General features: G+C 37.8%; 1 protein-coding gene across 2 annotated transcripts; it reads right to left on the bottom strand.

Moving 5' to 3' along the window:
* Positions 1–158: 158 nt before the first annotated feature.
* Positions 159–27,309, bottom strand: RAB40B (RAB40B, member RAS oncogene family). Of its 2 annotated transcripts, XM_030015652.2 has the most exons (7): positions 27,107–27,248; positions 7,401–7,439; positions 5,407–5,467; positions 3,372–3,432; positions 2,431–2,508; positions 1,719–1,941; positions 159–1,300 (listed from the first exon to the last, which is right to left on the bottom strand). In XM_030015652.2, the coding sequence occupies exons 1-7, from the start codon at positions 27,246–27,248 to the stop codon at positions 1,029–1,031; spliced, it is 876 nt and encodes a 291-aa protein (XP_029871512.1). In that variant the 3' UTR covers positions 159–1,028. The 2 variants fall into 2 exon arrangements, with proteins under 2 accessions (XP_029871512.1, XP_029871513.1); XM_030015653.2 differs by lacking the exon at positions 7,401–7,439 and having other exon boundaries at positions 27,107–27,309.
* Between the last annotated feature and the right edge of the window lie 327 nt (positions 27,310–27,636).

The raw sequence follows: 27,636 nt of genomic DNA, 5'->3' as shown, positions 1-27,636 counted from the left end.
GTTAACAATATTGAAGACAGATGTTGTATCAAAAGCCTTACATGATGTTTTTAGGATGACTTCACATTCCTAGTATTCTAGTTCAGGTATATTGTTCTTCAAATTCTTCTAAAGGAAGATAAAGACAACCTTCACCAGTTAAAGAAAGCATAATAGGATTTCTTTTCCAGAAACATTTATTTATTTTTTAAATAGTTTCCTTTCCTTATAAAGCAGCTCTTCAAGTCATGTTCCTTTTACCACAGTGTCTTTGGCATTTTCCTCCTAGAACTTTCTTGTAGAGTGGTATAAAATGTAATTTTTTTTTTTTTTTTTACAGAAAAATAAGTATTTAAACCACAAATTAATTCCCCAAAGTATTAAATAACATACCAAAAACTTTATCAAATCTATTACATACACTAATGGGACAAAACCTTGTTGTGTATGTGCATAATAATTATATATACATTTTTAGCTTAGTTAAGTTAGTGCTTCAAAGTTATCAAGGAAGCTTTAAAAAAAAATCCAAAAGCACAATTGCAGTATTACTAGAATTTGTCACACTCTTTGTAGAACTTAACAATGTATACGATACATTGCATTTTAAAAACCTCTGCCTGAATATGCAAACCGATGACTCATTTTTATATTTTTGAATAGCTTGCAAAAAGACAGGATTTTATACAATTACACAGTAAGCCACTTTCCAGATTTCATGGAATTAAGAACTGAATATAATGATAGTTATCCCCTATATGAAAACACACCTACTAGTAAAAACAATGGCATCATGCACATCAGAAACTAAAATGCAGCATGAAAATCCAACAGCAAAATGTCACATCCTTTCAGTTGCACTGAACATGTCATTCATTCCAAAGCAGCATTACTGTAGTGAGCAAGCTCTAAAATAAGACTTATTTTTCTTAATTTTGTCTATGTAGTGTGATACATACATAGAATGTGCTCAACCATTAAACAAAGAGTCCTTGTGTTCAACGCCTCACATGAGGGGATTCCATCCAGGTTCCTCTTCCACAGAGAGCTTAAGAAATTTTACAGCTGTTTCTTGTACAGTTTTTTGGTGGGCTCTGTGGTGGACGGATAATTTTAGCTTTCTTTAAGCTGTTCCTTTTATTGATGTTGCTGGATGTGAGGGAGTATGAGCGTCCATGCATCATCCTGGCGTTAAGGCCATTTGCCATGGAGAAAGATTTGAGATGGCTTCTTAAGGCAACAGGGAGAGGGAGCTTGTCAACAAGATGCACAGGGGTACAGGAAACTATGGCACGGCAACAAAGGTCTTGCAGACTCAGTACTTAAAAACAGACATAAAACTTGCATTATAATAGCATGCTTTTGTCAGCCACATGGTAGTAGCATACCCAGCACTCTGCATGCACTCTGTACTTCCAGGATGAATTCCCATTTCTCCTCCCACACCCTTTCCCACACATACATTATCCAAAATATCTGCTGCTTCAGCTTCCTATTTATGTCTCAATACTTAGATGACTAAGCATGTAAGTTCTAGGAAAGATATGTTATTGCCTACAAAAGCAGAACAGGTTATGCCTGTAGATACATATTTTCTGTTTAGAAAGCAAATTGTACAGGATTCCTTCTTTTTTGATGTTTTTGCATCAGGGTTAAAGTTTCTGAAAATTGTTTTATGTTAATGAACCATAAACCTTAGCTAGAACTAAATTTACACATTTTCAGTGTACATCGCTTACCCTTGTTCGGCCTCCAGAGCCTGTCCATTCCATGTCTCATCAATACTATTCTTGCTAGCTCAGTAAAGGACTCTGTAATATTGAAATTACAAAGTGGACTGACTTCAAAAAAAGTCATGCCCAGCCTCTCAGCATAGGCTTGTGCTTGTTCAGTAGACACTTGGCGCTTGAAGGCTAAGTGAAGGCGATTTCCAACCAGGATTTTTGGTACACCAGGAGCATGCTGAGCAAAGAGAAGCAATACAAAATTAATAGTTTGTCTTCCATTTTCCCCTTCCCTCAATTAAAACAAACAAAAGCTTTTTCAAGATTTAAAGACTAAGCGCCAGGTTGGACCAGATGATCTCCAGAGATCCCTTCCAGCTTAAATTATTCTATGATTCTCCCTTCCTCAGGAGAAGACATCCCTTCCTCGGAGAAGACAGGCTTGCACAGATGACATGATAAATCTATAGCAAGAGTGGGACTACAATATGAAATCTTTGCCCTCCATATGTTTTCCATCAACACCTTTAAGGAAATCAGACACTTTAGCTGATATGTTTCCAACTTTCTAGAATTACAAACTTAGAAAGAAAATTGTAAACTTGGCATCTTGGATAACTGTAGTAAGCACTGCCTGCAAATGCCAGTAGAAACAGTAGAAAATATCATAAGCAGTCGGTCTTAGTCATCTGGTACAGACTAGTGACACTCTGGGATTGTACCTTACCTCATCTATTTCTTTTATCCATCGATCGATTCCGTCAAATGACCAACGATTTGTAATATCGTACACTAGTATTACTCCCTGAATCAAAAAAAAAACAAACAATTCTAAGTTTAACAGAAGCATAACAGAGAGAATACTATCTGTAAATTCTCCAGTTCTGAAATAATCTTCTAAGATGCTGAGCAACTTCTCAATGGAGCAGAACTTCAGCATTCTGTGAAACCAAGCCCCATCTCTCTTTGTAGATTACAGATCAGCTAAGGGGCAGAAACCCCGAATTAGTTTTAGGGTCTAATGTATTGGTAAGTATTTCTTTTTATAGTGGACAACTTTGGTTGATCATACACACATCACAAGTCATAGCAAATCAATATTTTTGGTCATATTTGGTAGCTTGAAGATTCAATGCTCTGTGCAATTCTGGAACATAACAGACGCAACTCATCAGAACCAATACATGTCATGAATTACAGCGATACTTTGAAATCTGAAGCTATAGTGACTTTTAGTGTGTCTTTTTTTTTTGAAGTAATTTCCTTATAAGTCATTACATTTCATCACATTCTAGACTATGTTTGTATTTTTCACATTACTCTTGACAGTTTTACGTTATCAATTTCTCTCACTTGGCACACAGTTTTAAAAAACAGTATTAGCATAGCCTTCACATGATCAACTTACTTAAGTTATTGAGGTAACCAACAAGAAGGCATAATGTATATCATATTTTACCCTGATTCAACTTCAATCTCATGGATTTCCCCTCCACAAAACAAAATCCTGCCCCTTGTTTTTTCCCATGTTTCATGTTATCTTCAGACTATTACTGAATCTGCATGCAATCTACAAGTGAGCTATAGAAGCCATCACAATGGTTTGCTAACTGCTTTCATTCATCCAACAACCACTACTCATCACTGAGAAAGTTGTACTTTGCTTACCTGAGCACCTCTTGAATAAGACCGAAATATAGTGCAGAATCTCCCTTGCCCCGATGTATCCCTAAATGAAATAAATTATATATTATTTTAAAAGAAGCAAGTGGTCTCCTATGTTAAGAGTTCAGCTTGATTAACTCATCTGTACTGATCAGTATCAGCTCTTCTTCCATTGGTCATGCAGTAGCAGTCAGTAATGCATAAGAGCTCTTCTCGCTCTCAGCAGTATTTCTCCACTGGCATTCTGCCCTTTCCTCTACATTTCTCAGATTTCTCAGGATAAGAGGACAAGAACTTCAAACTTTACTCTTGCGATTGCCCTTGGAAAACAAAGGCTACTACTCAAGTGTACATATGCTGCTAGACTTTGCATTTAGTTCAGCTTGAAGAAAGATTCTGTTTTCACAGCAAAAGAAAAGTGGGAGGAAACAATATCTATCACCAAGGAAACTAATGGAAAAACAGTAAAGTAAATTCTTAATTACAGCAGCAATAGTTCATCGTGAGTCTAGTATGATGAAGGCATCCCTACAGAGTCATAGACAGCACAGATTTTTAGAAAAGCATGTGTACAACAACAACAACAGCAACAACAAAAATCACTGCATAAAGTGCTTGGAAGCAAAAATCTAATTTATAGTGAAGAATGTGATAAGAAGCAAAATTCCATGAAGACTTTTTGAGGTAGATTACAGATTTTCAAATGCAAGGCAGATATTTCCATATATGGTTATACGGTTAACTGTAGAAACATTTCCAATCTGTTATTTTAAGGAGTCCAAAGAACATCCTTGCCCTTCACAAAAAGAATTAAAACATCTCCTTCCTGGCTGCTTCTCAGATAAGCTTTATGGGGTATTTTTGCTAAGCTATATAAAATGGAAGACAGAAGATGAAAAAGAAAATAGGTGAACAAAATATCAAGTAATGAAGATACCATATGGCAGAGTACTATTATCCATCACTGCATTTAACAATTGAAACATTATTTTGAAAATCATGAAGGCAAAAAAACCCAGTGAAGGATAAATTAAAAATAACTTAGCTTTGTCACACAGGCATTTAAGTCCAGTAATTTAAAAAGTTTCAAACAAAAATAAACACCAAAATTAATTTAAAAGATGGAAATAGCACAGGATTGTCTCTTTCTAGGAGGAAAAGGATATAATCATAATAATTCATTTTCACCTCCAATTCTCTATCTGAACACTGCTTGTTCCTAGAACCTGTCTCTCTGATTTATCTAGATTATGGTTCCTCAAAAATCACCCTCCATCTATTTCTTGGCCTGCACTGACCTTACTTCTCCTTCTTTTATGCCATGAGTTTAGGGAAAGAGAAAAACAATGTATTTAAGAGGCAATAATGTTGCTGCATTTTTCAAGTGGTACCACTTGCTGAGTATTTCTAAATGAACCAGAAGATGGCCATCTTCAAACAACCTTAACACAAAAAGACTCTGACAGACCAAATATTTGATGCTATAGGGAAAACATTTGTTGTAAAATAATTTTATTTGTTCTCGACACGTTTTTGTAAAGATCAAATCACATCAGATTGCATATTAATTAAATTATATGAGCAATAACACATTTTTTTTGGTTTTTTTTTTTTTTTTAATAACACTGTGGTTATTTAGTTGACCATTACTACTAATACACTGAGCAAAGGGATGTTGCTATACAATCACTGTATGCTTTCTAACGTACTTTCATGGTTCTCATTACCGGTATATTTTATAATCTTTGAAGGCACTTTGAATCTATCTTGAAGGCACTTGTAATCTTTTGTGCCTTTCTTCTGCATTTGCTATGCATTTCTCATGTACAGAAACTGTAGGGTCCCTCATTTTACATGAAATAGATGCAAAATGGAGGTAAAGAGAAAGTGTGACTTACTCAAAGGGCTAGCTGCCTGGCTCACTCTTCTTCATCTGACTAAATATTTCTGAAGCATAAGGGAGAACTCCTGCCCTGAAGAGTTGCATTCTTGTGTCTTTGAAATATAAATTATGAGGAAAGGTGGAGCACACACTTACCAGAGCTGTAGCTTGATTCGTCGGCCATCCAGAAGAATCGTTGTAGTCTTATAATCTATACCTGTAGGGGAGACAGTCACGCAAATCTTAGAGCAGCTTGCAGGGGTACAATATACACACAGACAGTTACAGATTTCAAAGAAGCTGACCTTAAAAAAAGGTATTTGTCATTAGTACCCTATGAAGTCCACATGGATAAGAACAACTATAAAGTTACAAAGAGCTTTCATATTACTTAAGCTTGGTCCATTCAGAGCAGATGTCTCAGGCTCCCTTCAGGTTGATAAATGGTCTGTTTTATTCATGATCATGACAACATATATGCTTAAAGAGTTTTACCTTTTCAACAGAAGAAGGTAGAACTAGCTTTTTGCCTTTTCTCTCATATATACTTTGCAGACTAAAGGCTGTTCTCTTCCTCTATTCCCTAGCTTTATGGCCTGTATTATTTCTTCCTTCCTTATCAGCTCTGACTCACAGACAGTTCTTATAGCAGATACACATGTCCCCCTCTTATATAAAAGCAGCAGATGGTGCAAGAAGTGGCTTGCCTTTTGTCTTTCAGCCTTTCCCATTGACAAGAACCTTCTCTGCCCAAAAGACCTATGCAGTTAGTGTCCAACAGAACGCAGGCAGGTTCCATTTATTCCTTCCCATAACATGTCCAGGCCTTGTGGTTGAGCTACAATATCTCTTTTAGATGAGCTGAAGAAGTACTGCAGTGTTTAAGGGAAGTATACATGTATACACATGCACATATATAACATAGCTCACATCTTTATTGTACATTTTGTAGTCTTTGCAAACAACCTTCAGTGCTACATAATATTACCTTGTTACTGCTAACCTGACATGCCCCAGGAAGCAATTAAACTAAGTAAAAATAAACTCAAGTCTAGCATAACTGTTTTCTTAGGCAAAATGAGTGTAGTTTCAATTAGATTAGGCAAAACTAATCAGAAACAGTTGTGCAGCTGCAGTTGACATCTGAAAATATCCACCACGATGCTAGGGTCAACGGCCTATGAACACTGTGCTTCAGTACTGCACCCACAAACTGCAAAATTATAAACATTAAAAGAAAGAGGCTTTTATTTTATTAAATGTTATTTTAAAAGTGTGCATTCAGTATTCACACTGTGCAGCCAAGCAACACAGTTTCACTGGTAAATGTGTTTTTCTCATGTTTTCTTTGCTGTGTCATAGTTTACTTCTTGAATTGAACATTTATTCATACAGTCCTCCAAATGAAGTTTAAAAAGCATGGAAAGTAGCTCTGAAAAATGTACTGAAATGTAATGAGACTTGTACCTTGAAGAAGAGAGACATGCTTTGTTTTCTGGGCCTAAGCAAAATAAGGGGGTAAGAAAAACACACTGACATAGAAAAACAAATGCATGCAGAAGCGTGCCCTAATTACTACTTAAGATTTCAGCACATATTTACCAGAGGAACATGGATGACAGTGCTGAAGATGATCCTGTAAGTGTAGGGTTCATTACTATGGGTGGCATCAACATCCAGAACAAAAAAGTTAATCTATATATATCAATGTTTGTATTGATAAACATAACAAATGCTTACCAATAACTTTTTTTTTTTTTTGCTGGATTTAAGGGGGAAAGAGAAGTTTGAAAGTTAATAAGAACATGTATCAATTACTTATATCACTGTCTCAAATAAAAAGTATAGCATAGCATGGCACATAAACAACAAATGAAAATCTGTCTCAATTGCAAGCACAACTCTGGGGAGACACCTACCACGCAGGAGATTTGCTCTCTTTGCTTGAAAACACATTTTGTCAGCAAGTTAACAAAATGGACTTCCTGTTGCTCCTCCAGTAGAGTATTGCTAAGTGCTGCTACCAGTTGTCATGAAGAGGTCACTAAAGCAGCCACCGGTAGTCAGTTACCTCCATTTTTGTAAACAAAAATTAGGTTTAAAACCCTCTGGCATAAATAAGCAGACACCGAAAAGAAAGCCTTACCCACCTCCTTTTTCCACAAGGAAAGGAGTTTGTAAGACTAGGTCTGGAATAAAGAACAGATGTTAAATTTCCAAACAGAAGTTATTGCAAGGTAACTGTTGTCAGCTGAGTCAGCTCCCCCTGTAGCCATAGGCAAAGAGGTGCTTCATTTGTGCTTCTAAAATTTGCACCACACTAAACTGCTCAAACGGCATTTGTCACATGTAAGATGCTATCTGAGGCAAACAAAATTTGAGCCCATTTTATGAAAACAACTAGAAACTTGAATTCACTAAGTTATAATCACAAGACACTACTCTTTAAAAGAAGGTATGGATGCGCTACCCCAGGAAATGTTCTCCTAGTTACAAATCAGGATAATTTCTTGCCCAGACATCAGCGCACCATTACCCAATGCAGCTGTCTCCAGGTTTTAGTCTCAAGACAACTCATTTGTACACAACTACCATCAATTTCTCCTCCAGAACAGGCACTGGGGGACTCCAAATGCTTTTATTACACAGCACAATAGCATCAATTCCTTTTTTTTTGTAGGATACCTATTGTAACATAGATACTAAAGCATATAGTGAAACAAGTTCTTTATCTCTAGTATGAATAACCTCATTTCTCTAATTTCCTGGCTTCTTGCATGCCAAAATTTACATTTGTAGATAAAATAGCTAGTCATCAAAAACTTTCATAGTAATATCAGCAAATTGTTTTTACTTCTCTATGGTATTTGTTGATATTATTAGTAGAGTTAAACCAGCTTTAAACTTTATAAGTTGAAAGAGATTTAAAACCAACAATTTTTGAAGGATAGTTGCACTGCAGTACTATTAATTAAAAATATTTTTATCTATGAGTTGATTTGACTTGTTACATGGTTTATGTCATTTCTGGCAGCAGTAGCAACTGCTAAACACCTGCCCAATTTGAAAGCCAACAACAACAGAGGACTGTTAAGTCACCTTGCCATAGCCCTACAGAAATGGGTATTCGCAGTTCTGAGAGCAAGGGCATTTCTTAAGAATGAGAAGCCAAGAAGACTTGCCTGTTACCAAGACCCTGGTAAGGAAGAAGCTAGCAATGACCAGAGAGATGGTAGAAAGCAAGCTTAAGAAGCAGTCTTGCTGCGATATGAAGATCAAGTAAGAAAGAAGATCAGGAAGATAGAGGCACTGTGATGGTAAGTCACATGTTATTAGGAAACATATTTCAAAGATGCCACTTCATTTCTTTTGCCCGATGGATAGTTCGCCTGAGTCACATCAACATACAGGTTCGCTACTCCCACTTTTACAGACTGATGAATACATCCTACTGTCAAGTAGGAGTATATTATGAAGAAATCTCTCAACACAGCTCCTTCTAGTCTGGCAGCAGAGAGGGAACTAAATTCTTCTGATCGCTCCAACTCAAGTCAGAGACCGGTACCGTGCCATGCCAACTTCACAGTTCCCAGATAAGCACTGAGCTGAAAGGCCAGGGACAGCAATAATAGGCATTTCAAGCTTTTAGCTCACTGCAGAAGTGTGAATTGAAGCATATTCTGCCTTACAATTCAGGCTCTTATCTGTACATTTGGAAAGACACACAGACAGAACCCCGCCCCAATGTATTACCACCAGTTTTGGGAGACTTATTTTCATTTACCGGCCAAAGTGTTCCAGTTCTCCAGCAGTAATAGGAAATAAGTCAAATCTACAAACCACAAATTAAAATTTAAAAAAATTTAAAAAAAATACCCCCCCGAAACCTGTTAGACAAAGTCTAGGGACACTGAAGGGACTAGGACATTGAAACTGTTTGTGCACTGAAAGAACAAATTTCAGAAATGCTTGAAAACATAAAACATGTAGAACAAACCCTGCATAACACTATATATCTCATTCCAGCATCCTGTGCTACCACTGATATCTCCCGCAGGGTAAAATACCTCCACTAGTTTATCCAAAGTTAATGAAGAGGCACAGACCATGTTTAGCAAACACTGCCACATCCTACACAGTGAACAGACATTCATCATTCTGTTAAAAGACACACCAAGCATAGAAAATTAGTATTGCATAGCTAGAGGATACACAGCTAAATAAACCTGGCACTGTGCTTTGCGCCATAGACCATAAACTACTGCAAGTTGCTGATATTCAGCCACACACATAATGCAAAATATTACTTTTTTTTTTTTATATGACATACACAAGACGAGTCTGAAAAACATACTATTACCAGCTGCTGTTTATGAAAGCATCTTACGGGTTTCTCAAAAGATTTTTGAAGAAGAGATGGATTCAGAAACTTCCTTATTCTTCAGCTGTTATACAGATAGAAGCAGTTGATAATATAACCTGAACATCTCTGCAATTAGCATTTGCCATTGATTAAGAATCAAAACAAAAGCCTTTTGCCATGAATCATCAGGAATAGCATGAAACCGTAACAATGAGACCAACAGATGTGGATTGTGCTGTTGTAGAAATCAAATGTCCTTCCAGAACATTATTTACTCATTTAGTAAGACAGAATAGCTTTGTTTGGATATGCAACTAAATTGTATCTCTATACAAGGAAGGGAAGCAAAAGGCTGCTAAATCAAAAAAATTCAACTTTGAAGTAAACCAGAAAAACCTCTTGTACTTAATACTTTCATATGGATGTTTTTTAACAAAAATTATTTTTCTAAAGCCACAAATTGAGATTAAAGAACCTGAAACAAGTCACTAGCCTTGCTGAAGGGTTTGGATTGCTTAAATCTAATTGATTTGTAATAAATTTTGTGTTCGAGAAGAACAAAATCAACAGATAGAAAACTGAAAGAAGTATTATTGAACCCAGGAATGTGGTAAGATTCCCAAAAAAGCATTCAGCTATTTTGTAACAACTGCAGTAAATAGGAAGCCATCCTCTCTGCATCAATGTTTTGCAGCCATTACCACACTATCACTTCTGCTTCATTAACCACACTGCATTCATGTCAACACTGATTATTTTAAGGCTTCCTGTGAATTTCTGCTTCTCTTGAAGCTTATAGTAGTGTATCAAAGTTTCTGGGTTTTGTGATGGTCTCTTTAGGGCAGAATCCTTCAGTTGCTCATTTTGTGTTCCAAAGGCAACATTATTTACACCAAAAATCTTTTTGGTTTAATAATTGAGATTCAGTGATCTACAGTGTGACTAACAGCCAGTTGTTTAGCTTTGCAGCAGTGAAAAAACACACTGACTCACTTGATTGAAATCTGAAGCAATAGACTAGAGACCAACCACTGGTCATATCTTGATAATATGACATAGAGTTAAATCCAGATTTGTCCCTCAAAATTTTTCATAGGAGTTGGATGTTAGCCTAATATTTTAATGTTTTGGAGCTTTTTCTGCAATTGCTTTGGATCAGTGTTTCAACTTCGATAAGTTATAGGAGAGAGGAGAAGGAAAAACAGGAAAAAACCCAAGAACTTTAAGACTAGATTCTTCAGAGCTGTGCTTTACCAATTGAGCACTGAAAGATTTTATTGAGTGGCACGTTTGTCTGAGAAAACAACCCTTTTTATACCTGAGAAAGTACAGAGTACATGACTGCATCTTTGAACCTGGTGCTCTGTTACGTTTTAGCTAATAAATACTACAAGTACTGGTTTCATTGGTTTTACTTATTCCTCTTGATGTGTCCTTTCTTTAAAGTTTAAGGCATGTTGGTCCTCGTAGATAATTGACGTCAGATTAGCAGCTTTCAGATTTAATTAAAACAGGTCTAACTACTTCAAAATAAAAAATAAATATGATAATAATAATAATAATAATAATAATACCATTCCAACTACCTGTCTCCATGGCTTGACCACCTTCCAGAGATTGCGGCGTTAAACACCTCCAGCAATCATTCACTCCATCAGTTTGTCCAAATTAACCATTCAATAATAGTTATCTCAGACACACACTAATGTCTCCTTCCCATTGTTTCTATGCCAAAAATTAAGTGTCTACAAATAAATATATATATTCAGTGGGATTCTGGGCCTGTATTTAACTAAGTCCACTGAAAACATCCTTCAGCTTCAAAGACCATTGACTGCACTTCAAAAACACAGGTTTAGGTTTCAGAGAGTGCTTAAAACCATTTTCTCATAGGCACAATGCGAATTCAGTGGTCCCATCACTTCCCACTTTAAGCTTCTTCAGCTATCTACCTTTTCATATACACATTAAAATTAAGATCTAACGTTTCTCTTCAGAACACATTTGTAAGCGTTTCAAGTATATTTGACAAGTGGCACAACTTCCAATTCCATTCATTTATTGATCACAGCAAATGGCCCTACAGCATGCTTTTGATTCAAAATTCAACCAAGCTTTAAAAACTAAGCCCCATGTTTTCAATATCATGCTGCAAAGATATAAACTCTTTGCAATAAAACTGGACTATAACTTTTGATATGTAAGCACGAAGATCAGGTTATGTGATAGTCATTTGCCTTCTGCTTGCCGTTTTACAATAACCATCACTTTCCAAATTCCAGTCCTTTCCATCAGTTAGTTACTGCAATAAAAGCCATCTGTTTGAAAAGCACAGATTGCCTATTCAGATTGAAATAGAGACACTAAAATTTTAGATCTAGACTGTATTCTTCCCCTCATTAATCAAGCCATAAACCACAATTACAAAGTCTCACAAATAATTCACTCATTTCAATGATGTGACAATTTTCCAAAAGAAGCTATTGTATCAGAAATCTCAGCTTTATATTTAGCTTTGTTTATGGTCACAGACACATGCCAATATCACAATCTATCCTTCACTACACTTGTTTTCCTTTAAATGTTTAAAGGAATTAAGTTTACAAGAAATCTGCCCTTAAAAAAATGAAAGTGCTCTTTAACAATTACAGAGAAGCTTTTCATAGTTACAACATTTTTAGGGCACCACGTTAAAATCTCAAGATCTCCAAGCACTTCTAGTTGGCTCTAGTCCAGACTGTTGCCCTTAGAACCAAAGCAAATGGTATGGGAATAAGAAGTTTGACACAACTTTATGGCATACTTCCAATACTAATCTGAAAACAAAATTAACAACTGAAACTCCAAAACCTATATAAGCCCCACAAAATTAATTAGTCAGGCTGCTAATTTACAGAGGCAGTAACTGAATAAGTTTCTGTTCATCCTCTTACTATCAGCATTAGTAAGTAAACAAGCCAGGGCTTTGCATATTAAATTCACACCCTCCCCCAAAAGAACATGCAAACAACTTGTTAAGTACATGGTTTTTTTAATCATGCCTTAGCTTGCAGTATTTCTGCTAAGATGGCTAAATAAAAACTAAACACTCAAGGCAGACGACTGTTTGGAAAGAAGAGAAAACCATTTGACATCAGCTAATAATCAACTTTTAACCAAAACTAGTGAACGATCCCTTTCCATTCACATTAAGAGGAAAGGAAATAAAGATCCAGAGATCATATTTCATTCTCTTCTGTCTTAACATTTACTTGTCAACAATAAAATAGCCTCTTTACAATCTAAGGCCTTAGAAATTTATTTTACAAGAAGGAAGAGAACTGTTCCCATCCCACAGGTCAGGAAGAATCAGGAACTTCAGTTCATCATTTCCTTTCTTCCGCTCCAAAAGAAAAGGATATCAGTCATACAGTAAACTCAAATGTTTACTACAAGTTGCAGCTAACATCCTCAGATGAAAGCTGCTATATATAAACATGTTATTGTTTATAAATAGTAGCACTGCAGGAAAAGGGAATGTTATTATTAGCATCGCTGACAAAAAAAAGTTCTTCCTTTATTTCAGCACATTTTATTAATAAATTTGAAATAAATTGGGAAGGGCTTAATATATCAATCCCAGCAATCTTCTAAGTAAGTGAGGCGTTTTTTTCTCGATCCCTTTTTCCACATTTGAAAGAATCAAGTGAAAAAAGGAGCCTGGGGCGATCAGAGGTCACAGAACACCTCGGGTACCTTGCAGATCAATATTCTCCTGCATCTACATCCAACTACTCATGCACAACACTGCAACTCCCACTTCTGACTAGAAAATTCACGTTAAAAGAAAAGATCTCCAAAACTACTGACAGCTCTGGAGATGGATTGAGATAGGATTGTTATTGACTGGTAGCAATTATTAGCCAAAGGTTTTTTTAATAGTTATTTCAAGCCAATAACGTCAGATTATGATTTAAGAGTGAATATGGATCACTCAGTTCCCTACACCGGGAAAGGAACACACTCTTGGCAGAAGATAACAAACATTAGCTTTACGATTTCCTTGCTTGACTCTCCAAACTCTTTGCAACAGAACTCAACATAAAAAATGTAACATCAAGAAGGTCCCAGTTTATAGTCATTGTTATCAAACAGCAACAGTATTTTAAAACAGCTCTTTTCTACTTAAGATTTGCATATTATAAAAGAATTGCCCTCAACTTTTAGTCCATTTAATATCAAAGTAGAGATAACCATAACCTAGCACCAGTGAATTTGATTTAGAATTAACCTCTATTATAAGTACAGGGAAAAAAAAAATACATACATTCTTCTATGATACCATCTTCTCACTGCTGCTGTTCATCAATTCCTATAAGTAAGAGCTGGATTGCAAGAAGAGTTCCTTTGCATATGTCAGGGATGTTGTTAACAAGCATCCTATCTTCCTAAAAAACTCAGTTACATTATTCTCAAAGAGCGTCAGCTCTCAAGGGCAGCCTCCCATTCACAATCCCACCTCTACACTCCTTGCAATTAAAGCTTCAGACGTCATTCTTTGTTTCATCTTCTTTAAGGTACACATGTATCCCAAGCAACAGCTATGATGTGGTGCTCTGCATATCCATGAAAAGTACAGTGAAGGGAAGCTTGGCCAGGCTAAGACAACTGACCCCAAAAAAGTGGAATAAGTTTTATATAACAGTTGATTGTCCAATATTTTCAGTGCTTGTGGATATCTTCATGGTATAAAGCTGAACAGTGGGGGTCAAATCATCCTGGTGCACGAGGAAAAGACCAGAAGGCAGGTTACATATCTTTAACAATTCTACAAACCAAGAAAGAAATGGGACACAGCCATGCAGAACTTGCCCTTACTTGTATCTTAAACACTAGGTTTGAAATATAGCCAGAATCTGGAAGGGAGAATAGCTTCAAACCTACCATAAAATATTAAAAACAGATGCAATATTTCACATTTTACAATATTTTCCAAAAGAGAACAATGACCTTTTATGCCTTGACACTTCATTAGCAGTAAACCAGTTCAAAAATACTTGGCATCAGAAGAATTGCAAGAACATCCAGCCACCGTTATTCTGAGCTATAGGCCTAAGAGCTCACTGAGAACAGTTGCAAACCTCTCCAAAACTTCCCTAGGCTTTAAATCAAGTCTCAAATAAATGATTCTAAAGAATTAAACCACCACTTTCAGTTAAGCATATCAATATATCATAACAATTAGAAAAATAAGAACTGTTTCATAAGCGTATTCCTGTATATTATTAAATTTTAAGTAATACTTACGATAAATGGCAAGATATAACCAATGTTTACAAAAAACAATCCAAAAAGCCTACTCCAGGATGCCATCAATACTCCCAGAAGTCACAGCAGTATTTGTGACCAAGTGTAGTAAAAGAAAAAAAAAAAGCAGGTTTTTTTTGCACCCCACAAAGCACTGCTTGTTAAAAGAAGAAAAAAGATTACTTGAGAAATAATTCTTTGAGCTGAACAAGTAAAGAATTCTGTCATTATGATGAACTGAAGATCAAAGTGGGAATTCACAACAAGTAGGTGTAACTGCAATAATTTTGCTTTAAAGATGCCAGACAGCAAAATTTGTATCATTATTGAAAAATTACTGTGGCTTAGAAACTATAATCCAGAAAACATACAGCCATCATTCCCAAAGCACAGGTACTTGAAGAGGAAGAGCTTTCAAACTAACCTCCAAAGCAAGCAACAAAAGACCAACTGCACTTCTTAAATTTGGAATTCCACGTAAAACACATGCTGCAGTAAAAGGGGCATTATAGATAACCTTACCATTAACTCAAGGAATTCCCAAATCATGAGATATCTTCAGGACATATACTTCCATTAGAAAAATGAAGAAAATTAAGTCTGGCTTGGATTATGCTTCCACTTCTCCCTTCTCCTCTTCCCCAGCTATTCCAGCAGCAGAATTGCCAAAGTTGTTCTGCTTTTCCAGGACAAAAAATTAACACAAAATGCTAGTGAACAATCTTTGTTAGGATTTAAAGGAGAATGACAGACTATACATTACTGATGCAAAGCTCTTGTTCCATTCATCATTTAGTTGGTAACAGTGTTCCAAGAAATTAAAATAAACTGATTTCAGGTGAATAGGATCAAAGGAAATTTCAGGTTGGAGCAATCTCAGAAGATCATCTAGATCAGCCTCCTGCTCAAAAAAGGATCAGATATAAGTGAGGTCTGGAGACTGCATAACCTCTCTGGGCAACCTGTTCCACAGCTTGACTGTCTTCATGGTAAAAAAGTATTTCCCCTCACCCATTCTGAACCTCTCTTTCTTCAACTTACACCAGTTGTCTCTTACCTTCCCACCATGCACAAAGCCTCACTCTGTCCTCTTGATGACCTCCTCATGGGTACGAGGAGGCTGCTCTTAGGTTACCCGCCCAAGGTCTCTCTTCTCCAGAGAGGTGACTCACTAGTCTGCGGCCAAACTTCACTGAAGTTGTTAGAACTGCACACTTTTCTTCACTTCAAAACTATGCAATTACTTTTCATGGAGTCTTCTGCATTGAACTAGCCTGTCTTCCAGATGTTGAAGACAAATACAGTATAGATTGATAAGTGAGTCTGCCTATAAAACTATAGGTCTCAAACAGTACTGATTACACTCCTGTTTGGAGACAAAACCTAGAATTTTCTATACAAAAATTATGACACCACATGTATTCTTGTACTCTAGAATCTTCTTGCTCCAAGACTAACAGAATTCTAAAAGGGACTGTGTTTCTTGTCAGAACTGAAAAAGAAAATCAATTTAAAAGTTTAGAGGTTACAAACCTGTTTAAAATTCCATTTATCATGCTTCTATTGGATAAAGTATGTGTTCAAGTTAAAAGACAATCTACTAATTCAGAAGTGGTTTGAAAAGTCAAGGTTGTGCTTTACACAAACTTCACTTAGCGTATTTACTGAAGCAAACACACAGAAAGATTAGAAGAACTGAGTCCTGACTGACTGAGATCATGCACTGTGTATAGAGATTGCTAAAACAGTTAGAAGAGAAATGTATGTATCCAGATATCCATGTTAAAAATTTTGCACCATAAGACTCTCTGTATACTGACTCAATCATTCCATTGAGTGCATCAGCTACATGAGCCTCTTTTCCTCAGTCTAGTCTTGAGAGAGTATTAAAAAGGCTGCCAGACCTGCTGGGTCTCTTCTGGGTTTTCCAGCTGGCAGTTTCATATTTCATGCACTTAAATATCCCATTTTAAGGCACTGCATAAAGTCAGCTTGCAAACACAGTATAAGGGCACGGGAGATACATTAATACATCGCTGTCCCTAAAATTTTGAAGGGATTAATTACCTTGATTCGAAACCTATGGACTAAAATACCCTTATCCCCCTTTTTCTTTATTAAACTGTTGGGTTTTTTTAAATAGTTTCTGTTTCATCCAAACGTCTATAATGGCTCATTCTTTATGAAAATGGGCAAATTAAACATACAATCCTCAAATACACTTATGACTGCTCCTTCAATATATTCTTTCAGAGTACATAAGCATTTTTTACTGTTTCAGCTTTGCTGATGTGGGATTACAAGGAAACATATGCTGGTAAAGTCAGTGTAGGGTTCTTTGCATGAAGTTGTAGCCCAGAGGAAAAATGAGAGCAATGGCAGGAGCATAACACTGAGTTACTAACTGCCAAGGTGTGCTCAACATACCTAATATAAAACCGGGGGAAAATAAAGACGTAAAATCTGAATCATAAGCCTGGAACACACCACACAGTAAACAAATTATGGTTATTAAATACAAGTGATTGGACTGCATTTGAAAGTGTGAAAGATCAGCTGCAATTCATCTAATGCAAATGTGTCACTCTTGGACTGCAGCTTACTTTTAAACATTGTCACATGTTCAGTCTCCTCTACATTAACATCTGCACACACATGGAACTTTAACTAGACATATATTAAGAGTAACTGGAACTTCTTAATAAATAGGCTATCTTCTGCTCCAAGAATTAAAGTATTTTTACAAAACATTTCTCCAGAGTTTTGAGTACTGAAGTACACTTAAAGAATATGCAATATTTTAACAAACACGATTAAAACAGGCATTTATGGCATTGGGAGTTTATGTTATATGAACATGAAGCCAATACCCAAAAATAATTTATTGGGGGAAACTCTAAATAGTTTGATTTTGCATCAGTCAACATCTTATTTTAAAGCTGCATTTTTTGGAGGAGTCATAGCAGTCCAGAGGTGTGTCTACACTAACCGGTATTGAATGTTTCAAAGGAGGTCACAGAATCCCACTTACTCTAGCATAAGAGAAAAGAAATGCATAGCAAAATGGTTTATTTATATAAATTTGGAAAAAGCCATAGAAATTCGCAACTATAATTTTAATTAAAAAAGAGCACACAGATCACCCATTTTCATAAATGAAGTAGCTGCAAATAATTCTAAATCTCCAAATATTGGATTAGGAAGGCTGGCAGTCACATGAGGGAAGCAGACCTCAGAAAGCAGCCAGGTTTGCATGTTCTTCCTAAATAGGATCTCTCTTACCATTTTTAACAGAGTGCTAGGCTAAATGAGCTCAAGATGACACTTATGTTCTTAGCTTAGAAGTCAGTTACTTTTTAAAATCCATGGAAATCTCCATTCCAGAAATTCTCATCATAGTTACCCCACCTCTGCATATTAAACTACCAGTGTTTACTTTGAAATCCAACATTGCACAAGTAATTTTAATATCCAAGTTCACTCTGGAGTAACAACCTTGGCTCTTCTAGCTTCCTTGTGCTCACCAGCTATTGCTGAATCACTCCATCTTCTGACACCACTTGTTGATTTCACACAGTGCTTTCATATCAGCACCCTTCAATGGCAAATCCCACACAACAAAGAAAAATAGCAAAGCTGTTATATTGGCTTTCAGCTTTGCACAAGACTACATCTCATGAACAATAAATAACTTTCCCTGCTTCTGACAACAAACATGATTCCAAAATACTTAATCTTCACTGTTCATATGCCTACAGAACAGCAAAAAATTACTGACTTGACAGAAATGTTTTTGTATGCATGTAAGGGTGTCTTCACTGCTAGATCCTACCTGTCCTTCCCCCAATTTGAAAAGAGTTACTTTTCTGTCCTAGAGAGGATTCTCACCTTGCCTGGAGCACAGTTCAGAGATTTGGTTCAGCCAGTCTGAACATATGAACCAGAATATGTTCCACTTCCTTAGAGTTTTCTATCCTTTAGGGTTCAAAACAACCCATGCCTCCTGTAAAGAATCACCGATCAGATCCAGTGAGTCTCAGCTGAACACAGCACATATATTCCTTTTACCAATATGCAGTCAGAGTAACAGTCTAAGTAACATATCAAATAAGAATGTAATTATACCAAAAGCAGGTATGTACTACATTAAAGCCTTAAGGCAGCTGTTCTTCAACACACTTTGTTACTCGGCACAGCTCGTCATTGACAATACTTTTCTGTTTATCCCACCCAGCTGAAAGAGGAAACTCTCTTAGATGCCACAAACTACTGTAAAGATGTGAGCAAGGTTGGCTTCTGGACCTTTAAACCCCTCCATTCCTGGGCAGAAATGACATCCTAACTTCATAGTAATTAGCATTCTAAATTGTCACTCAAATCTATGGAAAGTTAGATACATAAACAGCTGTTATGAATGCCAATATTTTTGTGGACTTGGCCCTGAGTAGGTACTAAATTACAGTCAATACTGACAGATGATTTTATCTTACCTTTTTGAAAGACTGGACATCAAGTATACAGTATATGTTGGTAGATCAGTGTTTGATCTGTAACAGCTTCACTTACTTATGAACTTGCAGCTCTGACTGGAGCATTTGACTACTTAGCTTGCCCAGTTCATACTTCCATATTACAACATGTCAAGACATAAAAGAAAGGAACAATTATTTGTGCAGATGTGTTCCACTACATCAACAGATTTAGATGTGGATAAAAAAACCATAGCAAGCTCAAACCAAACATGTTTGGTGTCTTACATTTGAGATGACCCTTAAATAAAACCAGTATGACAAACACGAGCCCATGTTGAGTATTTTGTGTAACTATTGCATTAGTTTCATATTTTCAGTCTCGTATTAAACAAAATTCAGAAGAGCTGATGGGATACAAATGAAACTTCTAAAGTTAGCCAATTTCTATTCTTAATCCCATTTACCATTCTTGTTTAGCTCCCAGAACAAAAACAAAATTACAGCAATATGTAAATGTAATTTAACCAACATATTGGATAAAACTTAATCCTGGCACAGGCAAACACAATTTTGGTTAGGCCAAAGCAGCTTAAAAGGACTCAATTACCTTCAAGTTTGACCACTTTTCAAAATAGCCTAGACTTTGTCTTTCATGTTGCACACCTGTCTGGGAGCCTCACGGTAATGTTGTTTTTTTTACCGTCACTTTCCCACTCCCTCATATCTATGAAAAAGATGGGGGGGGGGGGGGGGGCATGGGGGGAGGACACCGGTAACCCAAGGGAAAATGAGACAGGCAGCACATAGTGCTATTGAATGAATGTGCATGAGAATGACAAAGTAAGCTATTGTTATAGTCTCTTTTGCCACAACAAGCTAAAGTATTACTTGTAGCAATAGCTGATATCAAATTCAGACAAGTGTGCGCAGGTTGGTTTTAGGCAGGAATCTGGAAAACATTTGCATGATGTTAAGATTTCAAGGCTTCTTCATTCTGAAACTGTACAATAATATGCTTGACCAAAATTTAGGTGTTTTCTTTGGTCTTTTGTTGTTGTCGAATAGGCCTTGCTAAGAAACATAAAGGCCAGTTAATGGAAAAGAACAAGGTACACTAATATCTGGTTTGAATATGTGCATGTGCACACAGTTTTGATTTTTTTTCCCTCCAATATGGTTGGGTGAGGAGAGCTAGGAAGAGAAATAATTTAAGCCTATTGATTAAGTGGGTTTCAAAACCTCACTGTAAGATGACCTAGCTTCTGACCTTAATGAAATTGTAAGATAGTAACACTTTGGGCCATGAGATGGATACAAGTGCATGACATTTAAGTTGCAATATTAAAACACAGAAATATTATTGCTGTATTAAACGGAAGAAAAATGGCCAAGTAGAAGAAAGTGTGCAATAAACCAAAACTAATTTTATGAAAGGTTTGAAGAAACATATGAAAAACCATACATTGCCAGGCAGGCCTAGAATTTCTATTGCTCCATTAAATCAAGCAAGGTGAATATTCATTGTTTAAACAGATGCGCAAGATCAGCTAACAAATACAAAACCCAACATTGACTGATTGACCTGACCATCACAGGAAATGCTACAGTATCCTTTACCACATTGTTTATGAAGAATATGGAAAAAGAGGTAAAAAAAGGTGTCACTCAATATGCTGCCACATATCAGAGAAGAAAACATGATGTACTGGTCTCATGAGGCAGGCAATTCTTAGCATGAGACTCCAAACTTGAGATTTGGGGATGGGGGAAAGGCACACGAATTGAAGCAAAGAACAAAGGCGGTCTGAATTAGATCATAAGCATTCTTTTTTTTTTTTTTTTTTTTTTTTTTTACAGGATGGAAAGTATCTGTCATAAGTAAGGCAAGAATAAAGGCAATCAGGTCAAACCAGGATGCACATTTTCAGCTAACATACACCTCTCATAATTGACTGCCTATTAGGAAGAATTGCTACTCCACAGTGCTATCACCTGGAAGAGACAAAATGCAGTTATAGGTGGTGGAAAATGGAGAAATTATTTCCATTTTTCTATTTTAAACACAGTGAAAGGGGAAGAGCAAGTACAGAGTAGGTAGCAGTTTCTGTTTATTGAACTTTCTTCACATGTAGTATATAATACAGTTTTAAATTAATGTTGTCTTTCAGCAGTAAGCACAACTCTTGTAAGACACCACATTAAAGGGGCAGTCATAAATAACATATTTAGAGTAGGATCTATTACTGCTTTACAGGCTCATCCAAAAATAGGTTAGATGCCCTATTTGAAGCAACTATTTATTTCCACTAATGCCATGGAAGCCTACAGTAATGAGGTAAGACACTAGATGTCTTCTAGGCACTTAAAATTGGCATATGAAATCAAATCTCACCTGTTTTTCCTCACACAAGAACGCAGTCTAAATCTTTTTAAACTGAGATCAATGGGCATACAACCAGATTTTAACAAAATTCAAGGGGGAAAAAAATTCAGGCCTATTCAACCTTTTAGGAAAAGTTACTTCATGACAGCTAAGAGTGGTCAATTTTTGCTCTCCTTGTGCTGTGAGATAAAGCCTAGTTTATTTATAGGCAAGCATAAATAACCTCAAAAGGTGTTTATTTACTCATAGACACTGGTGCTCAGCAACTTTAAATAACTCTTCTGCTGGAGAAATCCTAATAGCATGGACTGAAGATTGTCCCTAAAAGCTGGTGCTATGTGCAAAGAAATACAGAAATATAATGATGTTGCCATTAGTTTCTATTGTAAACTTTAGATCATGTTGTGTTTAGGAAAATGTAATGGCTTCAAAACAAGTCAGTGATAAGCAACCCATCCTATTCATTATTATACTGGTAGGAAAACAAAGCAATTTTATTTCCCCTTCCTTTCAGCAAAGTAACATTTTCAAAACCACAGTTTTATGAAGACAGAACAGAGAAACTTAACATCAAATCTTTGTGGGAAGACTTTTATCTCCATTAGTTCTTTATTTGGTCTTGTTGGGAGTGAGAGGAGGAAACCACAGTCAACTCACAAATCTGAGTCTTTTAATTTCTCATGTTAACAATGTTTCCTTTTGTTTCCTTATTTTAGTTAGGGCTCATTCCCGCCTCTTCACACCAGCTTTACACCAAAGAATGGCTTTGATCTGTGTATTAAGTTATCAGGAAGAGCCACCACGAACTGTAAGTTTGTCTGCTGGGATGCGAGCACCTGACAACTATCCCAGTCCAAATGCTCCCTACGTACAAGGGTATTCTGGCTCTCCCCATAAGGTCTGCTTGAGGTTGGGCCATCCAAGCTCCAGGCCTGTGTTCTAACCACTTAGTGATCAAGACAACCACTTATTAACACCCACAACTATTACACACCAGGATCTTTTCAAGCATTCAGATGAGACAACCAATACCCCAGTGAAGTTCTCAACCTAAGGACAGACAGAATTTACGGGAAGACAAATAACTGTGATATGAACTTAAGAGGATATGAAAAGGTTGCTAGATGAGAGACAACTTGTCAGTTTAAACCTGATGTTCCTGCAAGAAAAGGAGTAGGAGTACACAGGTTTCAACAATCATTCCTTTCAGTCCCTGTGTCAAGCAATCACACTGCAAGCATATGTTAGTATGAAAGCAAAACAAGAATCCAGCTGAATAAAAATCTGCTAGTGCAAAACATCAAAATATTTGTCTACTTGGTGACAGCACATCTATGGTATTATGTTCTAGTCTAGAAGCAATTATTTCCTCTAAATTTATTCTCATAAGAAACTAACAATGGTTAAAAGCAAAGGTTCTGCATCTCTCTAAGATCATTTTTGTGCAGCTTTTCTTACCAGGTTAGAGACCAAGTGTGTCCAATCTATTGTAATTTCAGTTTTGAGCAAGATGTGGGAGAACTACAAAGGCAAGTTACCCAGACAACTATCCTTACTGCCTACCTGCCCATCTCCAGGATAACTGCTTTCTAAATTATCTCCATGAATCATGTTCACCAATGCATTTTCCATGGCAGTCCTTACTTCGTTATCTTAATAAAACTTCTTCTCTTCTTCTTTCCAACCCAGAGCGCTTTAGTCATTAAGAAAAATTTGGAGACCAAGAGATTGTACTCCGTCTTAATAGCTGAACTATGCCAAATGCTTTCAAACCACGGCTTGTGGGCCAGCAGCAGCTTGCAGGGACTTGACTGATCACACGATGCTGGCTTTCGTTCCCATCTCCAGATTTCATATCATTTTTGTGTACTGACAAAAAACAGTAAGACACACGACTGCCATATTTTCCTGGGAATGAGAAAGATGGCAGATTTGTTTTTGAGTAGTTAAGAAAGTGCCTGTGAAGAATTAATTTGTGGTTTATACAATTCAAGTTTGAGCCCATAGAGTTGAGATGAGTTATATAGCTGCACAAAAAGCCTTCAGGAATCTAATGGCTAACCCACCCCCCCCCCAAAAAAGCCCCACCAAAAAACCCAAAACAACCCCACGCCCCCTCTCCACCCCCCCATTCTAGTCAACTCCAGGTTTTATTTTACCTTCATTCTTCTTGTCTGCTTAACTGTCTTTGATGCTGCTGAAGACAACAACCAACCAAAAGGCCCTTGATCCTTCTTTGCTGATGAGTCCATCCTCACTCAGCCTTTCTTCCACCTCTCTTAACATGCCATGGGGTTCCTTTAGATTCTCCTCATTCCCAAAGGAGGGGTCACACTCTGTTCAACATTGTGTCCTTCCCTATATTTCCTTTATAAATAATATGTCTCTCTACTTCTTAGAGCACTGCAGTGCATCTTAGCGATACCTCCTGCTGTTTAGCACAAGAAAGAACCCTATATCAAAGCTACATTCTAAATTCTTCAGCTCTAATGCATTGCTGTCCTTTCTGAAACCCAGCCCTGTAACTTCAGGGTCTTCTTTCCATTTTATCCACAGAACTGGTAACCTCTCTGAACAGCTGGTCTTATTCAAGGCCTAATCTGTCCCTCATCTTGATCATCCTTTGTAGCCCGTTCTTTCCGAACTTCTCAACATTCATATTCCCACCTTCAATTTACTAAAATTCAAGCAGTGGGAGTAACCTTTTTCCTGTTGCAATAAACATCAAATTCTGTCTCTCTTGCATATACAACTTTAAACAACTGCCCAAATTCCCATGTTTCATCACATTAACTTGTTTGTTCTCTTTTCAAGGCCCTTCAGTGCTCTTCCTCTCCTCAATTGCTCTTGTTTTTTACCACATCATCTCTCTCCTCTTCCATTGTAGTCTCAAAGCTATTCCCTTTCGTCAAGCTCCACAACAAAGTTTTGTCGTTTCAAAGCTTATACATGTGGCACATCTTGACAGAAACTATCACATCACTAGACTTTCTCTTTCCAATTCAGAGACCTAGCTGGCATTATGAAAGTGGTAGATCCTAGCAGTTAACTAAGGACTTGAAAATGGTGAAAAATTCAGTGTTTATAGAGCTTTTTAATCAAGTTAAATTACAAAATTAGTCATAATACCAACAGGATGTTTAGCTCTATCCCTCTCCTTGCATCTCTGTTTTCATAGTCCCTGAGCCTGCACAGATTCCTCACAGCTGCATCCTACACAGCCAAGCTCAAATGGTGTAGGAAAGGCTGAGGAGATACAGGCAGAGAAGGGATATTGGATACAGACCCCCAAAGAAACTGAGTAGCTTACATGTGGTGTTCAAAAGTATTTCAAGTTTGATGCATTCAAGATCATTATAAACTTAAGAGTGAGAAAATACTTTTTATGAACTTTCACAGTTAAAATCCTTCTTTACATGAGACTAGACAGTATACAATGACTGTGTAAACACTGAGACTCGGTACAAAAATTCTTAATTATGACACCAGTTGCATAAAATTAAAAATCAGATTATACTCCTTCCAAATTTTACTACCATGCCATCTCTTATATCTACCCTCCTCTTGTAACTCATACACCTCTCTTCAGACATGCTCATCTTCTTGGGACTAAGAACTTCCTTCAGTCTCTGTGAAACAGTGACCTTTGCTAGCAGACTTTATGAGGTCCTGAATTACCATATTTCCCTAACCTCGTACAGTTCAGATTGATAAATATCCTGGTGAAGAGACTATAATCCATGAAATAGCACATAAAACTTACAACCCTGTATGTATACATTTTGAAGTTATTAGTAGTGATGAAGAATTTCCAAGCTGCGTGTTAAATACTTGCAAAATAATTCAAAAAGAATATTTGTATTTCTTGGCTGTAAAGAAATCTATTCACAGAGTTATAGTGTTATTCACACAAATATTTTTTAAGAGCAAAACCACAAGCATCAATCACAAGGTTTACATGCAAAAGTCTGAAGTAAGACTGATGAGCTCAGGAGCTGGTCAAATGTTCTCTCTCAGTTACATCAAGATACATTGGAGACTAAAGTGCTCCTTCAGCATAAGAAAATATAAACTAGATTGTGTGTACAGAACAGAGCCAGATTAGGCACACTCTCCCCAAGCCTTCTGTCACTTTTCCTCAACCACCCGAAGAGCATGAAGAGTAAACACACTGCAACACCCCAAGGAGTAATTCAGCAAAACTATTATGCAAACATCTTAAAATGTACATTGATGCCTTCGAGGTACAGTCTGACTCATAAGCAATGGTACAGAGAAGTCTCCTCCCTCCCTCCAGTTCTAGCTGTGAAACAGTGCTATGAACAAAATGTAATAACAGATCCTAAGTCAATGTAAAGTCTTCCAGTGAATTAACTAGTCACAGACTTATACTGGCAGTAAATTAAAGCAATGGGTAATTTGACAAGACAATTTGCTTTTTAATATGCTGCATGAGGGAAAAAAACCCCTAGAGTATGTTCTAGGCAAACAAGATTGGGGAATTGAAAAGAGGAGAATGGAAGGAAAATAGAAATCCCCTTTTCCCCAAGCCATTAGCTTAGTTTTTAATCAGTCTGCAGTGTTCACAACTCCCTATTCTGCAGACAGAATATATCTGGCATGGATGAGGCTCTTCAGTCTTGCCCTTTAAAAAGCTTAAAGTGAAAGAACATACTACAAACATGAACCTTGATCTTAAAGGGCCACTCTTCTGATATTAAGAACATGACAGTGAAAAAAAGGGAGAAAAAAAGTATCTCCTTTTCAGCTCTTTCAGTGAAATCAGTTTCACAGCAAATTCCTTTGCTGTTTAACAAAGATCCTTTACTAGAAAAACATTTGTATTAGTATTTACCTTTATTCCCTGATGAAAACAGGAAAATAACCACTTAGGAAGATAAATCCTATCACCTTGATCAATAACGTTCTGTGTATTAAGGCATTCCTCTTAAACTTGAGCTCTCGGACGTGAGATCACCTGCACGGGATTTTAAACCCCGACAGCAATTCCACCTCCTTTCTGAAAACTACCTACAGCAAAACATCATTCAGCATGTCTTTGCCTGCACCCTTTTTCTCCTCTGGTACTACCTGGGAGCTCCATAAATCAGCAGGAACCTGCAGAAGCAGATGTTTCCATCTGTTGGTCCGGCTGTACTGATTCCCCAGCCCGAGAAGTTGGCAGCGTAGGCCATGGCCTTTGCCTCCGGCGCGGCCAGAGCCTCTCGGCGGGTCCGGATCCCGAGAGCCTGGAGGGCCACAGGGCGCTTGTGATACGCGGGTGGGAACAGGGGAGCAGCGGGCCGAGACACCTCATCGCAGCGGGAGGAACTCCCGGGGGGAGCAGCTTACCCATGTGGTACCCGTAGGGCGACTCGGTGGCTCCGTCCTGCAGGCTGGCCAGGATCTCCCCCTTGCCCACGTCGCTGTCCCCCACCAGCAGGAATTTCAGCAGAAAATCGTAGGCTTTCACCGGGCTTCCCACGTGGCTCATCCTCCTCGTCGCTCCCCCCAGCCTCCCCGACGGATCAGCTCCCGCGGCCCATCCCGGGGCCCGGGGGGGCCAGGTGACCGCGGCGGGCAGCGGCGCGGGCAGGCAGCGGCATGCCCGGCGCTGGCGGGGGGGAGGCGTGAGGCGGCGGCGCGGCCCCGTCACGGCAGCGGGGGCAGCGCCCGCCGCGCCATCCCTCGCCGCGGCCGGAGCAGGGAGGCTCTCGGGGCGCGCCTCCTACGGCGACGGGAAACGGCGGTCTGGGCGGCGGGGGAACGGCGGCAGCACGCGTCGTGTCGCGACGGAACGAAGGCGACCGTCTCCTCCGACGGCGGGCCCGACCCTCTCCGCGCGGGGCGCTCGGCGCCGCCCGGGAACGCGAAGGGGCAGC

The sequence above is a fragment of the Aquila chrysaetos genome, chromosome 5, assembly GCF_900496995.4.
Source record: "Aquila chrysaetos chrysaetos chromosome 5, bAquChr1.4, whole genome shotgun sequence".
Lineage (NCBI taxonomy): Eukaryota > Metazoa > Chordata > Aves > Accipitriformes > Accipitridae > Aquila > Aquila chrysaetos.
This window is presented reverse-complemented; position numbering and strand designations above follow the sequence as displayed.